This window comes from Coturnix japonica, chromosome 2 (assembly GCF_054131305.1).
Source record: "Coturnix japonica strain WE chromosome 2, WE-NBRP24, whole genome shotgun sequence".
Taxonomy (NCBI): Eukaryota; Metazoa; Chordata; class Aves; order Galliformes; family Phasianidae; genus Coturnix; species Coturnix japonica.
In genome coordinates, this window is record NC_140664.1 from 18,464,700 (window position 1) to 18,479,819 (window position 15,120).

The following is a 15,120-nucleotide window of genomic DNA, read 5'->3' on the forward strand; positions in this document are numbered from 1 at the left end:
GCCCTCAGTGCTCATAGTGGGGTGCCGGCAGAGCCCGGCTCAGTCTGGCTCGTTCCTGGACCTGCTGAGCAGCTGTGCGAGGCTTGTTGGTCGAACGAGGATTTTTTGGTTGTGCTGTGCTGGTCGTGCCTGGGGCTGCTTGCAGCATCTCAGTGCCCGATCCCACGGCATCGCTTGTGTTTCCCTGGCCCTGCCTAGAGCAGCCAGCCGGGGCCCTACGGAGCGCACCCGCAGCAGCGGAGGTGAGTGGTGCGGGGACACGAGGGTCCCTTAGGGATGGCTTCGTGCTGAGAGACCGCTGAGGCCTTTCACCCCCTGGGACAGCGAGTGACCGTGGCTTCTCTTCCTCTTGCAGAGCTCAACACCATCTCTGCAGCTGAGGTGACGGAGAGCAACTTGTCATCCTCGGTTCTCCCATCCCGCTGCAGTGAGAAGAGCATGGCCGCAGAAGAGGCGTGGACGTGCTCCATCTGCCGCGACGTGAGACAGGACGTGGCGTCCGCCAATCCCTGTAAGCACACGTTCTGCGTCGGCTGCATCCAGCGCTGGGCGATGCTGAGAGACAGCTGCCCGCTGTGCAGAACGGCCATGAAGACCATCCGGGTGTCGGTGCGGGGAGACGACGAGTACGTGGAGTGCATCGTGTCCCCGCCCGCGGTGCCCGTGCCCGTCGGCTTCGGCACCGCCACCGGCCCCAGCGGCACCGCGGCATCGGCTCCGCCCTCTGCGCCACCGTCCCCCGAGCCCGAGGCCGCGGAGCCGGAGAGAGTGGGCGGCCTCGTGCCAGAGGCGTGGGCAGCGCTTTTCAGGGTCAGACGCGACATCCTGGACCCGGTGCTGCCCTGGCTGGAGCAGGAGCTGCGGCGCAACGGGGAGCTGCGCTGGTGGAGAATCAAGTGGCTGAAGAGCATGATCCTGGCGTTCCTGTGCCAGGTGGGGCCGGACAGGGACATCCTGGCGCAGTGCACGGAGCACGCCCTGGGGCCCGTCGCCGCTCCGCTCATGGGCGCTCTTGTTGGAACCATCGAGAGCCGCTGCAGCCAGGAGGCCCGGAGGCTGCTGGGCCTCGAAGACCCCAGCGGCACCCAGGAGGTGGAGGATGGCCCCGCAGCCCCGTCTGGTCCCGCTGCCTCCCCGCAGGTGCCCGTTGCCCCCGGCGCCACAGCGGCCGGCAGCCGCGGGGGTCCCGACTCGGAGGAGCTCCCCGGCACGTCCAGCGGGGCCCTCGGAGGGGGTCCTGGCGAGCCGGGTCCCGAGGCGGCCGGTCCCGCCGCCCAGGGCTGCAGCCGCGGCTCCTCCGCTCGCGGCCGAGGCACGAAGCGCTCGGCTGGGGGGTCCCGACGCCCCACCAAGAGGAGGGCCGGCAGTGCCCAGCGCGCTGCTCGGCCCTGCAAGAGGCGCCCCGAGCGGGGCTCACAATAAAAGATACAAGCCAAGCTTTGTAATAAAAGCTACAAACCAAGCTTTACAAACCAAACGTGCTGTTCCTCGTGTCTCTTTCCAGACACTTTGCCCTTCACGCCCCGTCCCTGCACACGCTGTGCCGTACGAGAGCCAGTGCTCTCAGCACCCGGTGTGGCTGGGCCGCCATTCCACCCTTCTACTGGGCCCTGTGCGGGGGCCTCCTCAACACTGAAAGAACTCACCTCAAATTGTAAGCATCACAGATTTTCATTAAATGGAAGCAGAGATCTACAAGAAAAGCCATTAAGCCAGGGCTGCTTGGTGGGATGGGTCCGATTTCTATACCTGACATTCCCGACAAGGATGAATTTTGTGTCTCAGCACTGTGTCATCTGCTCTGCATTCCCTGCTGAGCTGGATGCTCTTCTGCTGGCCTCTCAGGAAATCATTTCACCATTTTACTGTATTTGGAGGAATACAAGAGTCCAGATGGGAGACATGCGAGACCCATCATTGCTTTTGCTTGATTTGCTGTGGCAGCGACGGGCTACAGCAGTTGTCCCCATGCTAAGGTGATTGACTAGGAGCGATTTTTCACCAGGTGGCATTTGCAATAATTACATGGTACTTTGCTTGCTCCAGAGGAAATAATCAGTGTGACCTTCAAAAGGCTCTGTGCAAACCAGGTCCTGTAAAAACAATTATTTGAACCTCCTACCATGGCTGCTCCCACTGCAGATAGGAAATTAGGCAAGTGAACTGTGTGGAAAGTAACTGCTGTGTATTAGCAGAGAGACGGGTGGGAGCAGCAGTAGACTGAAGGGAATTCAGGTATCCCTCAGAAATCTTGCACACTCTTCCCATCTACTTCTTGCTGCTGGGTTGCAGGTGGAGGAGAGATGCTGGGCCTTCAGACCTCTTGTGGAGCTGGGATGACATCATGGGTGGACTCTGCTCCAGCACCTGAAAGAAAGGGTTAAGATGCCACTCAGCCCTGGATTTTGCAGTGGTGAGCGAGACAAGCAGCTATCCCACATGCTCTCAGTCCTAAGCTCTCCTTGTGCTGTGGCTCTGACAAACAGCCCCTTTACACACTTGTAGGCCAGAGCTTGCTATGGAGGTGAGGTTCATTCACCCCAAATCTGGCTTATAGCAGGCATCTTTCTGACACTCCTGCACTCCTCACATGGGTTCAGCCCTATGTGTCTCCTCACACTGCTGGAGGCCCTATTAACAACTGAGCTTCAGCTGTTTGCCTGAGTGCTGGGTGATACAGTATCTTGGTTGTCCCTGGGATTTCAGGGAGCCATCGGCTCCCTAAATGCTCTGTAAATAAAGAAGAAGGTCCTACAGTGATGAGAGCCATTGAGATGATGAAGTGTCTGCAGTATCTTTGATATGAGGGGAGACTGAGAGAACTGGAACTGAAGAATAGGAGAACAAGGGAAATCTTGTCAATGTCCATAAATGCTTGAAGAGTGAGTGCCATGAGGACTCAGTCGAGCTCTGCAGTGGTGCCCAGTGCCAGGACAGGAGTCAGTGGGCACCATCTGGAGCACAGGGGCTCCCTCTGATCAGCAGGCAGCACTGCTGTGCTCTGCAGTGCCAGAGCACTGGCACAAGTTGCCCACAGGCTGTGGGGTCTCCTCCTTGGGGATGTTCAGAAGCCTTCTGGTCATGGGCCTGGGCCCCTTGCTCTGGGTGTCCCTGCTGGAGCAGGGGTGGGCCAGAGGGACACTGAGGTCCCCATCCATTCTGGGATCCTGTGACTTTCAGTCCTGTTAGTTCTTTCTGGTCACTGATGCCTGCTGTGAAAAGTGCCTCCATGCCAAGCATCCATCTCCTTTAACGTCTGTAACACCTGCCTGCAGATGCAGACATCAGTCTGAGAGTACTAAGGCTGACAGTAGCTGCTTCCAACCAGCAAATCCACATCACACAAAAGCCCAGGCTTCAATTTTCTGCACTCAGACCTTTTCTAAATAAACCCCATCCAAAAATAACAGCTGCTGGTTTACTCATTTTTAACAGCATAGCAAAAACAGCTAGTAACAACGTTTTGCAATAGCAATAATTTTTCTGATATCCCTGCACCCACATTCTTGCTGTCAGTCTCACTGTGTCTAGACTAGAATACTTAAAATGGGATTTTTTTTTCTAGTGAAATTATACTCATTCTCTTTGAATTAAACCAGAAAAGCGAACAAACTTTAAATCAACAAATGCATAAATAATCCGTCTGAAGCTGTGAGAAAGCCGGGACAATGACTCATTTTGGTTGATCCTGAAAATGAAGCCAGAAGACTTGCCATCCCATCTCCTCTTCCAGCCAGTTAAAGCATGCTGTCTCATTAGAGAAATCTAATTAGCTGTTAGTTTAAGGGGAGGTTGCCAGACATGCTATGTGGTCACAGTGACAGCGCAGCTGGGTGCTGGCCCTAAAGCTGTGCCAGGGTCTGCAGCCCAGGCAGTGGGGATGCAGCCATGTTTCTGTACCACACAGTGCTGGGACTAGGACACATAAGGCACTGGGACTCTGTGTGGGATCTGAGTTCCCTCCAGTAGGAGTTCTGGGGATGAGCTGGATATGTGCTCTCCATTGGGCTCCCTGCTTTCTCCTTCCACACAGCAGAATTCCTCCCCTTCACCTTATGCAGGCACCCTGACAGGATCTTCTCTTGCATTGTGCAGCAAAATAGGAAATGGTATAACAATTTTTGTATGTATGTACAAAACAACACACAATATATATACTGTGTATCCATTAGGGGAAGGTTCTGTTCACCCTGTGCAAGAATCTAAGAAAATAATCAGGGAGTCTGAGCATTTCTAGATTTATAATTGACAAAGAAATGTTATTCATCCTGCAGTGTGCTGTGACCAGATACAACAGACACACAGAGCGGATTAGGGATGCAAGGAGGATTAGCCATTAGTATGTATGAAAGGATCCACCCAGCAATGCCACTAAGTTCTAACAAATCCCATTTCTGCCTGAAATGTCTTCTGTTGTTGTTGACAGTAACTCCAATTTTGTTCGAAAAGGAGAAGAAAAAAACTCATTTATTTATTTGAGATCATGTCTATGTCTCTGTCTTGGTTCCTTCTCTTGTCTTTGTTTTCAAGCCTTTCACACATCAGATAAGTAAGAAACATTTCAAAATTTGGGAAGAGCTAATGTCCCAGCCAGGAAACACTGGCAGGGGGAATGTCACCCCCATGACTGCCTTTGGGATGTGGACTCACATGGATGTTTGCTGAGGAAAAGGCCAGCAATGCTGTCTCTGCTAAAGTCATGCCACTGGGGCCAGGCAGCACAACTCTCATCCCAGTTGTGTGGCTGAAATGCCTTCCCACTGTCTGAGCCACTTGCTGCCCTCTAAGAAAAAATTGCCCCTTTGGGTCCCTCAACCGGCTCTACTAATGCAGTAGTTTCATGGGGTAGGATAGCATGGAAGAATGAGTGGACCAGCATGCAAAATGAGGCTGAGTGCATAGAGGGGCATAGCAGGTTGCAGCAGGGCAGTGCTGTATGTGACCTGGCTGCTGTACTCATCCTTTTATAGGACATCTCTAGAGAGGAGTGGGACAAAAACTGGGCATATGTCTTTTTGCCTTCAGGCCAGTCCATGATCACCTCTAGGATTCCTGGACAGCTGAGGTTCCCCACCCAAGCTTGTTGTATAATCAATGCAATTTACTTGCTCCATGTGGCATCAGTAGCGTGATGGGTGGAGGGAACCTTTCCTTTGAACATCCAGTTCAGCACTCCCCTATAGAGACTCTGTCTGGGATTGCCTTTCCTGGCAGTGGCTCTTTAAGTGCCAAATATCCATCATGGAGAGCCACAGTTCCTGCTCTGTGCCTCCACAGCACCAGCACAAAAGACAGCAGGCTGGAGAGACAAGGCATCAGTGCCAAGGAAACCTTGCCTACTTTGAAAGCATACAGTTTTAATGCTTTGATGCCTTCTTTCCAAAAGCAGCCTTGCAGTGTCTCTGTTTCTGTGGTTGTAGTGCAATTGTCCCCATGCAGGTACTGTCCATCCAGCAGCAGCCATGGCACCCCTCACATCCCATATATATGATTGGGGCATTTGGGCCCCAGTATCTGTTTAATATTAAAATACTGTGTTTGGGTGTTTTTAGCAATTTCATTCTAACAGTCTTTGCTGTGGAGAAGGGATCAGCTGTCTGACTGCTGACCTGTCAGACGATGTGTTCCTCTCTTAGGTCTGGAAGCTCTGTTGCAGAGCAGTTCCTTGTGGATCTATATGTTAATACTGACACTTCACTTTCATCTTCTTAAATTCATTTCCTTCTACAGCTCTGAAGAAGGATATTCTATTCAAATCTCTTTTCTGTTCTGACATGGGAAAACACTTTGTTAAAAGTACCACAGCATAATTTGTACCTTTTTTCTTACATTTTAGAAGGTATTCACTCCTACTTTCCCAGTCTCTTCTGCTTTGAAATGTTTTGCTTTGCTTTCAACTCGCTGTTATACCTTGGCTGACCTGCCTTGGAGAGTCCATTTTAATCAGTGTGAAAGTACACGGGGTGTTTGCTTTTCCCTGAAAACCATTTTCTGCTCCATAACAAATTTGAAGCCCTATAAAATGGAGTGGCAGCCTACACAAATGAAATTGGTGCCGAGTGGAGCACATCTGGCTCCAATGGGAGCCTGGAGGTATCTGCCCCTAGCTCATGGGGCAGTAGATGTGCTTTGGGGCTGGAACTCTTGCGAGGTAGTCAGGGAGAAGCTGGTGCTCAATCTGTTGGTGGGATGGTGTCCATATTACTCTCCACCAAAGATATAAGGATTTTGTTCTGAAGAACAGCCTGAAATAGGACTTGTGGGCTCCTGTGTTAATAGATGAGAGATGAGATGGTACCTGGTCCACGCTGCTGCCTCTCACCTGTGCTGTATTTCATATTACAAGGCATTAATTATGCCTTGACACATATCCTCAACCTCTTGCTCTGGCAGAAGCCAAAGCAAAAGGCAGTTTGGTACTCACAATTACTAAGTGGCAGCCACAATTAATGCACCTCTGTGTAATTGCAGTGCAGCACCTGGCCGTGCCTACAAGGCTTGAGCAGAAGCCAAACCGTGTGGGTGGAAGGTTTCCCCAGAGGCCCTGGTAGTGTGGGGCTGGGCGATGGATTGATTGCAGTGTGTGTGTGTTTAAAAATAACTCCCTATCTCTCCAGGAGAATGTATTTATTATGGAATCACTGGAAGGCTGTAGTAGGAAACCTGGGAGCATGCAGCTACTGGGAGCGAGCCAGGAGACAGAGCTTTTGCTGGGCAAGGCACTCCCAGCAAGGTCCATGGGCTGCCCAGCAAGAAACCTGCTCCTATTTGTGTGTGCTCTGTGCTCAGGGAAACACAATTCTGTTTATAGGCTGTGTGACAAATAAACACCACTGTACTGAGGAAATGCCTCACTCTTATCATCAACTGTAACTTAGTGGAAACAGCCTGACAAGACCCCACACACTGGGGAGAGAGGGAGAAGAACCCATTACCTTCGGTAGACGGTAAGGCATTCCTTCAAGGAGTGGACTAGGAAGAAGGGTAGTGGCAAAACAAAAAATAGCAGGAGCCAGTGTGCAGAGGAGCTGAGGGGGAGAGCCCACAGGGCCTAGGCAGCCCAATAAAGAGCCACAGGGCAGTCCTTAGTGAGGGCAATGATTGGTTCTCAGCAGTGCAGACTCAGCAAGGTAGAACAACAGAAGCATCAGCTGCGTGCACGATGGAAGGCAGTTTAGGTCTAGTTTACAGCTTGCTGAGAGTTGAATCAGATCTGTGGTTTATCCTATCTCAATCCCTGGTGTCACTGACGTGTGGGAAAGACCTGTGGGCCTGGGAGGTATTTGTTGTAGGAAGAGAAACAATAAAACATCTTTCTCATTTCAAGGTTGAGTTTGCATGGTTGGCCGCAAGAAAAGTAACTGATATGCAAACAGCAGGCACTTACTGTGAGAACAGTGTGCTCTTTCACAGGAGCCTGCAGAGGATAACCTCCTCTCTGGATCAGGTGCTTGCTGCGGTTCTGCCTGCAGGGCCACGTGCTCAGGGCATGGAAGCATCAAGCTCCTGGAGGAATATATATATATTATACACATATATCATTGTGTTGACTTGATCCTGGATGCAGGTGAGATTTGGAGTGTCCAAAGGCTTCATGCTTGTCCTCTAGGCAACTCTGCTAGTGGAAAAATTCCTTCTGCTGGTGCATCTTACATGCCAGATGCTGCCTCGGAAATCCAGGCAGCAAAACATTTGTGCTGTAAACTGAATGTACCTCCAGTGGCACCAGCCTGCAGCTTTTATTTAGTCTCACATTGCCTGCTGCAATGAGACACACGGAGGACAGGGGTTTCTCATAGTTACGAGAAGATGGTGTTCTTCACACAGCTCCCAGAGCTGCTCTAAGGAAGAGCCAGTCTGCAAGGCAGAACCAGCTCATCTCTTTCCAAAGAAGTGATGTTTTTTTACATTTTGTATGGTTCAACATGCAGAGATTTAACTGCTTCCTCCCAAGCTGAGCTTCGGCTCTGATTTCATGGAATAAATGCACTCATGGAGATCTGAATGCTTCTAACTTGATGACATTGTCTTTGAGGCTATGTCAGCATTTTCACCAGAACACTGGCTTTGTTTCAAGAAGAGCCTCTGAGCAATGTCAGAGCTACAGAAATATTGCAGAATCCTGATTTCTTTCTTCTAGCCACTTCAAACATCCACAACATTGAAACGAATTCCAAGTTTAAAGCTGAGACACAGTGGAACGTGTTTCTCTCTTCCATGGCTTTCTCCACCTTTCCCCCTGGCTCGGTAGCTGTATGGGGAGCACAGACAGAATCATGGGTCCAATTAATGCTGCCAAGCATCCAACATTGCTGAGAAACCAAGCAGCCCTGGAGCATCCCTCCACCATCCCTCCCTCTTCTCCTTGTCCTTCAGAACCCAAGGAAAGGAACATGTGGGATGGAGGAAACCAATACCCAGATGAACAGAAAAGCAAAATAGTGCGAGAAGTGATTTAAGAATGGGTCAGACAGTCTCAGGGTAGTGAACCCACCCTCTGTTTCCATTCCCATTGGCGTTTCTGCCCTGAGAACCAGCCTGATGACCAGAGATCTGGTGTGGTGGGCAGCAGGGATGAATCTAACCTGGAATTAGTGGTGACAGTAGGAAAAAAAAAGAGCAAGAAGGACAAAAAACAAGTTTACTTTAGTGTATCAGTGCTGAGGCATGGCCGGTTTTGAAAGCATTGCAGCAAGGTGAGCTTTGAGAAGGAGGCTGAAAGCAAATACGATAGCAACTGGGTGTGTTTTCCTGGCCTGGCCTTCATCTTATTCTTTTTAAACACTTCCCCCTGACTACTCCAGACATTGTTGCTTAATTGCTGAGTCTGGGGATAAAAGGTAAAAAAGGAAGATAAAAATAGGAGCTTTCCATTGACTGAGCAGAAAGATGTTTGTTATCTCACCTCAGAACCCTGAAACAGCTGGTAGAAATAAACAGCTACAGTAGGAGTGTTGCTTAAAAAAGCAGCTCCTTTTCTGATATTTCATGTCATCAGAAAATTTCCATTGCTGCTTTTAGTTACACAGCGGCCTTTCAAACACCCAGGTCTGTTGATCTCTGATAAAACTGCACAAAGGAGGCAGCTCATTAGCTCTCACTCCTGCTCTGAGCATGTTTTGATGTGCAGATCGCTGACAGCACAAAAAAACCCTTGCTGGCTGTGTAGGTAGCTATAATAGCAGTATTGACAATGTGTGCCCGCTGCAGGCAAAGCACAGGGGATTCTCTGTCTCCTTGGTGTTTCATCTGAGGAGTAATGACCAAGGGACGTGAGGAGTGACCGTGGGATCGAATCTGATACGAAACACTCTGTGAAACCTGCTTGCCAAAATGAAGATCCAGTTCCTGCAATTCAGCACCCACTGCAGCATCTCCCTTGGAATAAGCATTAACTTTTAAACATTCCTGCCGGTACCAGTGAGTTATTGATTAAAATAATACCTTTTATGTTTACAAAGACTTCAAAGTTCTATTGTGTACAGAAGGCACCTCAAACGTTTAACAATTCCAGGCATGAACCATTTATCTGAACACTTTGCTTGCAGGGCTGGAGTCCGCAAACAAAGCACTGTTGTGTTAGCGTGGGGAAGCAGAAAGCAAACCTAAACCAGACACTTCGGTTATCTAAACTGACTGGAAATAAAGGGAATACATGAGTAGAGACTTACAATTAATGCATCGTTTTTTAACTATAGAAGACGTTAGACATCAAAGCTGGGATCTTTTAAAAGGAAAATTGTTTGTAGCACTCTACATGTGTGTGTGATATGCATGCAACTTTGTTTTTGCTTTGATTTCCTTCTCTCTGCTCTAAAATCATGAAGGACCATGGAAAGAGGTAAAATGACTACATTAGAATTAAATGCCAGTGCTCACTAACAGAACAAAGATAAAAAGCAAACAGATGCATTACTGTGGTGGTAGGGCTGCTCCATCATCTCAGCTGGTGTCTGTTTCTTTCCCTATCTTAAGAGAAGACGGTTTCAGGCTTGTTTTGTGGTGGGATCCATTGTGCCTCTGTTTGGGGTGGCTGCTGCTGAGCTAAAGCTAACCCAGCACACCTGAGCCACCAAGCAGCAGAGCCCATGGGCCCATCCTTCCCTCTTATCTACGCTGCCCCAAACCTGGAGGAGGCTGGGGACTGAGCCTTGCCATCCCTGCACCTGCAGGGATATCCTCTAGTTGGAGTCAGCAGCAAACAGTGTTCCCCAGGGACCAGTCCTGTTTAACATCATTATTAATGTCATCTAGATCAGTCTTGACAGGCTGGAGAGATGGGCTGACAAAAACCTCATTAAGTTCAACAAGGAGTACGGAGTCTTGTACCTGGGAGGAACAACCCCAGGCACTAGCACATGCTGGAGGCACCCAGATGGAAAGCAGCTCTGCAGAGAAGGACCTGAAGTTCCTTCCTGGTGGACACCAAGTTGAACAGGAGCCAGCAACATGCCCTTACGGCTTACAGAGGGCCCTGCCAGCTTCAGCCATCCTGTGACACCTCTCATAATAGGGAATCAAAGGGTGCACAAGGACCCTCCCCAGGTACCTGTAAGCTATTGAACCACGCAGGTGACATATCTCTCCCACTACAGGACGGGAGTGAGTGAGCTGGAACACTACTTTGCTTTTGGTAACAGTGTCCAACAGTGCCAAGGTAGTCAAACTAGGCAGGCACAGCCCTGCTGCTGTTTGCAATGGTAGACATAGGAAGTCTGCTTTCATCCGGCCCAAGTTCCCAAAATGGTCAGTTGAAGAAATTTTGTATCTCCATGAACAGTGGCTGAAATCAAACCACAGCAAAGTTTGTCTTTAATGTCAAGTGGTTTTGTTTCATTATGCAGGTTTTTCAGAGCTGCAGCCAAATCAGTCCAGTGCTGCTTAATTACTTAATATTATAAATCATGGCTTTTGCCAACTGCTTTCCTAATTATGTGTTTTATTCACTGTAAATATCAGCTCTAAGAGAATGGAAGAGAGACTGAGCACGATTTTCACCGTGAATCTGATGGGCTCAAGTACAGCAGCTGTCTCTGCAGCTATATTTAACTTGCTCTACCTGATATGATTGAAATGGACCTCCAAGAAATGGGGCTTCTATACTCCATTCTTCAAAATGATGGCACTTTTCAATGCTTCTTCGGGGAAGCTGTGCTTCCAAAAGTTATTCAAGCCACCTCCTTATGATTTACATATTTTCATAAAACACCATTTGGTTTCTTTCAGTGCTTTCATTCCAGAGTTTCAGACCAGCCTTTGGCAAGGCCTGTGGGACTCCTCTCCTCCTTAGCCCCTGCTCCCCCCCCTGCAGTACCAGGTATGTTCCCACCACCACAGGAGGTTTTCTGGCACCACTTCACAAATTCTCCTATCCAGCAGCACCCTATGGACAGAAAATAGCTTTCAACTTTAGAAAAGCTATTGAGGTTCACCCATTTTTTTTGCTCATATACTGACCACTTTTCCCAATCTGCTTTAATTGAAAGATAAGCTGAGTTTCTTAACCTGTTCTTTGGCAGTAGGAGTTCAGTTTTGAAGTAATGCACTTTCCTGCTGTGTTCCAAATACATTTGAATTAAATGTGGTCATAATATTAGAGAAAGCATCAACCCCTATATAGCATTACTCTGTATCAAGGGAGCTGTGTGATACTGTACTTTACAGTGATTACAATCAACTCTTTCTGCCATCCCAGTGAAGGAGAAAACCATCCAAGCCATCCTTATCAGCATAGTAAAATATAAACAACTCTGTCTTGTTCTTAAGCTGCTGAAAGTGAAAGCATTTAACCTCAAGGGGTTTAGTATCACTTTAGCTATTTATTTTGCATCAGCTTGCACATCAGCAATGGGAGGGCCAACCACCTCTGTATGAATTTTGACATCACGGTTCCCTTCCTGCAGACACCCTGCACTTTGTTCAGGGAAGTGAAAGTATGGAAAGGAAGACCAGACATCCACCCACAGAACTGTGTACACAGACTGTGGTCATAAGTGCAGAAACCAGTGATGGCATGGTGGATGACTGCAGCTGATTGAGTTGTTGCTACACAGGCACCTTCAGTATGCATTTCTTGCACATTCTTTTTACATGAGCTGAAGCCACACTTCCTGTGTTGAAAACTACCTTTAAATTTATTTCCACAGAAATTCCAAAAGTTATTAGATTTATTCTAGTGTCTGTGAGCAACACCTATGTGCTTCCTGTTTTTTCCTTTACTCTTTTCTCCCCTCTTTCTAGATGAGCTGAATAATTCATCACAGGAAGAGGTACATTTTCTTTTCTTTTTGTTTTTAGTAAATCAGTACTTCAAAGCTCTCACTGTCAGGGGTTTGCAGATTGCGACTCTTATTTATAGGAAAGGCACTGCAAAGACTTTGGTCTCTCAATTCATCATGGCCATATCCTCCTCGTTTGCAGCTCTCAGCCTTGTGCTTTCCTGCTACTGCCATGGAAAGCATCCACAAATTCGGAGTATTCTGCTGTTGCAGTCTCTGGATAACTTGACTGAAGCGATTTTGATGATTGTGGGCTTTCATGCTCTGCTCACAGCAGAATTCTTTTAAAAGACAAAGTTGGACACTGGAAATCCATACCTTTCCATAGCACCTATTCTTGGGGTTGTGCTCATGCTGAATAATTCAGTAAGTTTCATCAAAATTAGCTGAGAACTGTACATCTGAGAAACCTATGTATGCTCAAAGATTTTTTAGCACTAAAAGTGCTGATGTGAGATTCACAGGCTTCACTTTGTTGATCCCAGAGTGACGTAAGAAGCAGCTGTGCGTGCAGATTAGTTTAGGAGTTTCAAAGTTATGCAAGGTAACCTTGCAAGAGTATGCAAGGTTACCAGGTTGGCCTTTTGCGCTAGGCGCCAAAAGCAAGCACACCATTTTCAGAGTGCAGGTGCTGGATGGTGTGGGTTGACTTTGAAACTCTCTCTGCTGCTGGTGACTTTCAGCTCTTTAGAACTGTTCTGCATGTGAGGTTGCAGGTAATTGTGTTGAAACAAAGTGCCAGCCCCGTTGGTACTGTGAAACCATATCTCAGCAGTAGTGAAAAGCTATTCCTAACCTTTCAGTCTGCGAGTTACTGAATTTTAAACACAGGGCTGTAGGTAGGGAGAGGCCGTTGTATGGCCTTCTGCAAATACTTCACCATGTCTCAGTAAATCCAGACCTGATGAGCCCATGTCAGATTGTCAAAGAAGCTTTGTTCAGTTCTCAGCTCTGCTGCTGTCAGGTCGGTACTCAGGTATCCAGCACGCACCTCGGATACCAAAGCTTTTTGAAGATTTACTTTTCAAGCTGAGCTCGTGAAATCCCTATTTATCTTCCAGAAGGTTAGCCAGTACTGCTTGCTTCTTGTACGTTTGGGAATCACTGGCATTTGACATTTGTCAGGGGGTTGACAAGCTCAATGTGTTGCTCTTCAAGGCGTGGTGATTCTGCTTCTCCCCAAGGGCTATTATTTAGGCTCACTTCATCTTTTGTCTGTGGCTTGCCCTCAGCAGCTGGCCGCAGCTTGCGCTTTGCAGCATGATGCATCTCGTGCTGCCCTTTGTCTGACACCTGCTTGCCTCCCTCTCTCCTGGATTATCTTATCAAGCCGTGGCTGTCCCTGGGATTTCCTCAACCAGCAGTCCTTATGGTGTCTATGTGGGCTCAGAGGAATCACACACAGGGCTTTGCAGGACCTTTTGTGCACCAGGCCCTCAGCTTTGTGTCCTCTTTGGGCTTTGCATATGAATCTTATATTGTTTCCAGACAAAGCAAAATTCAGTTCTGTGTGCTGCTGGCAGCCTGATACCTTTTCCTTTTCTTTCTTTTAGAGTTATGGACTTGAAAAATGGCATTATGCTCTTTGTAGAAGGATTCGAGCTCATTTATCTTACTCCAGTGGCATTACACAGCAGTGAAAAGAGCTGTTGTGTTTGCAGAGCAGCAAATAGTTAGGTCCAGGGCTGAAGGCTTAAGCCAAAAGCCAGCTGTGTTCAGCCTGGGTTTTTCTCACCCACACTGTCCACCTACAATAGCTAGTCCCATTTTTTAATTGCAAAATTAAGGTTTCTGCAAAGTTCAGGGGTACATCTGGTAGATGGTTGGGGAGCTGGACAAGATGGCCTGTTCTAGTGCCTCACCACCTTCACTGTAAAAGACTTTTTCCTTATATCTAATCTAAATCTACCCTCTTTAAGTTTGAATCCATTTCCCCTTGTTCTGTCACAAAAGACTCTGCCAAATGGTCTGTTGCCTTCTTTCCTGTGGCTCCCCTTTTAATAGAGAAAGGCTGCTATCAGGCCGCCTTGCAGCTTTCTCTTCTCCAGGCTGCACAGCCCCAGCTCTCTCAGTCTGTTCTTACAGGAGAGGTGTTCCATCCCTTGGATCATTTTTGTGGCTCTCCTCTGGACACACTTCAGCAGGTCCATGCTTCTCCTGCACTGAGCACTCCACATCTGGATGCAGTACTCCAAGTGAGGTCTCACAATATTTGAAATCTTTTTAATTTTTCCTTGCAGAACTAGATTTTGTTTGCTTCCAGGCTGGGGCAGAAGCTGCATTAGTCCAGTCGCTGGGGACAGCTCAGCAGATCCAATTGTCACTTGCTGATGTCTCAGCATGGCACCTCGTGCTGCTCCTTAGTTCAGGGGAGTTGAGTTTTGTGCTCAGCACTTATATGAGCAGTAGAGTCATTAAACATGTAGTACTGTGGGAAGCTCCTGAGTTGTTAATGATACTGTACTTCTTTCCTGACAGTTTTGTGTACTATGTAACAGATGACAGAAGTGCTTTGATCTGACGCAGCAGAGATTGATGCCCTTCCTCATGCAGCATCTTCCTGTGTCTGAGCCAAGTATCTCTTCCTTTAAAATCTGTTAACCTTTTCTATAGAAATGAATGCCCAGGATAGAGGAAAGTCCCCAGGACAGAAAAGTGTTTAAGTGCGGATAGATAAGTAGAAATGGTTGGGAAAGATCTTCCAAGCAAGGAAATGGGTACTTTTGGGCTGTTCCCACTTCTCCCTTGCCTTATTTCCTCCAATTTATGGGAAGCCCAGACCCTGTGCTGAAGACTGAAAGCAGCAGACTGGAAGTGAGAAGCCAAAAATTTAGGAGAAAGT

At 48.1% G+C, this 15,120-nt stretch overlaps 1 protein-coding gene across 1 annotated transcript; it reads left to right on the top strand.

Annotated features, from left to right (window-relative positions):
* Positions 1 to 1,435, top strand: LOC146761716 (uncharacterized). Its single transcript, XM_085540870.1, has 2 exons — positions 1 to 242; positions 356 to 1,435. The coding sequence occupies exon 2, from the start codon at positions 439 to 441 to the stop codon at positions 1,420 to 1,422; it is 984 nt and encodes a 327-aa protein (XP_085396996.1). The 5' UTR covers positions 1 to 242; positions 356 to 438; the 3' UTR covers positions 1,423 to 1,435.
* The last annotated feature ends 13,685 nt before the right edge of the window (positions 1,436 to 15,120 follow it).

Excerpts from the sequence above, each read along its gene's own strand:
- LOC146761716 (XM_085540870.1), top strand. The coding sequence starts at position 439 with ATGGCCGCAGAAGAGGCGTGGACGTGCTCCATCTGCCGCGACGTGAGA.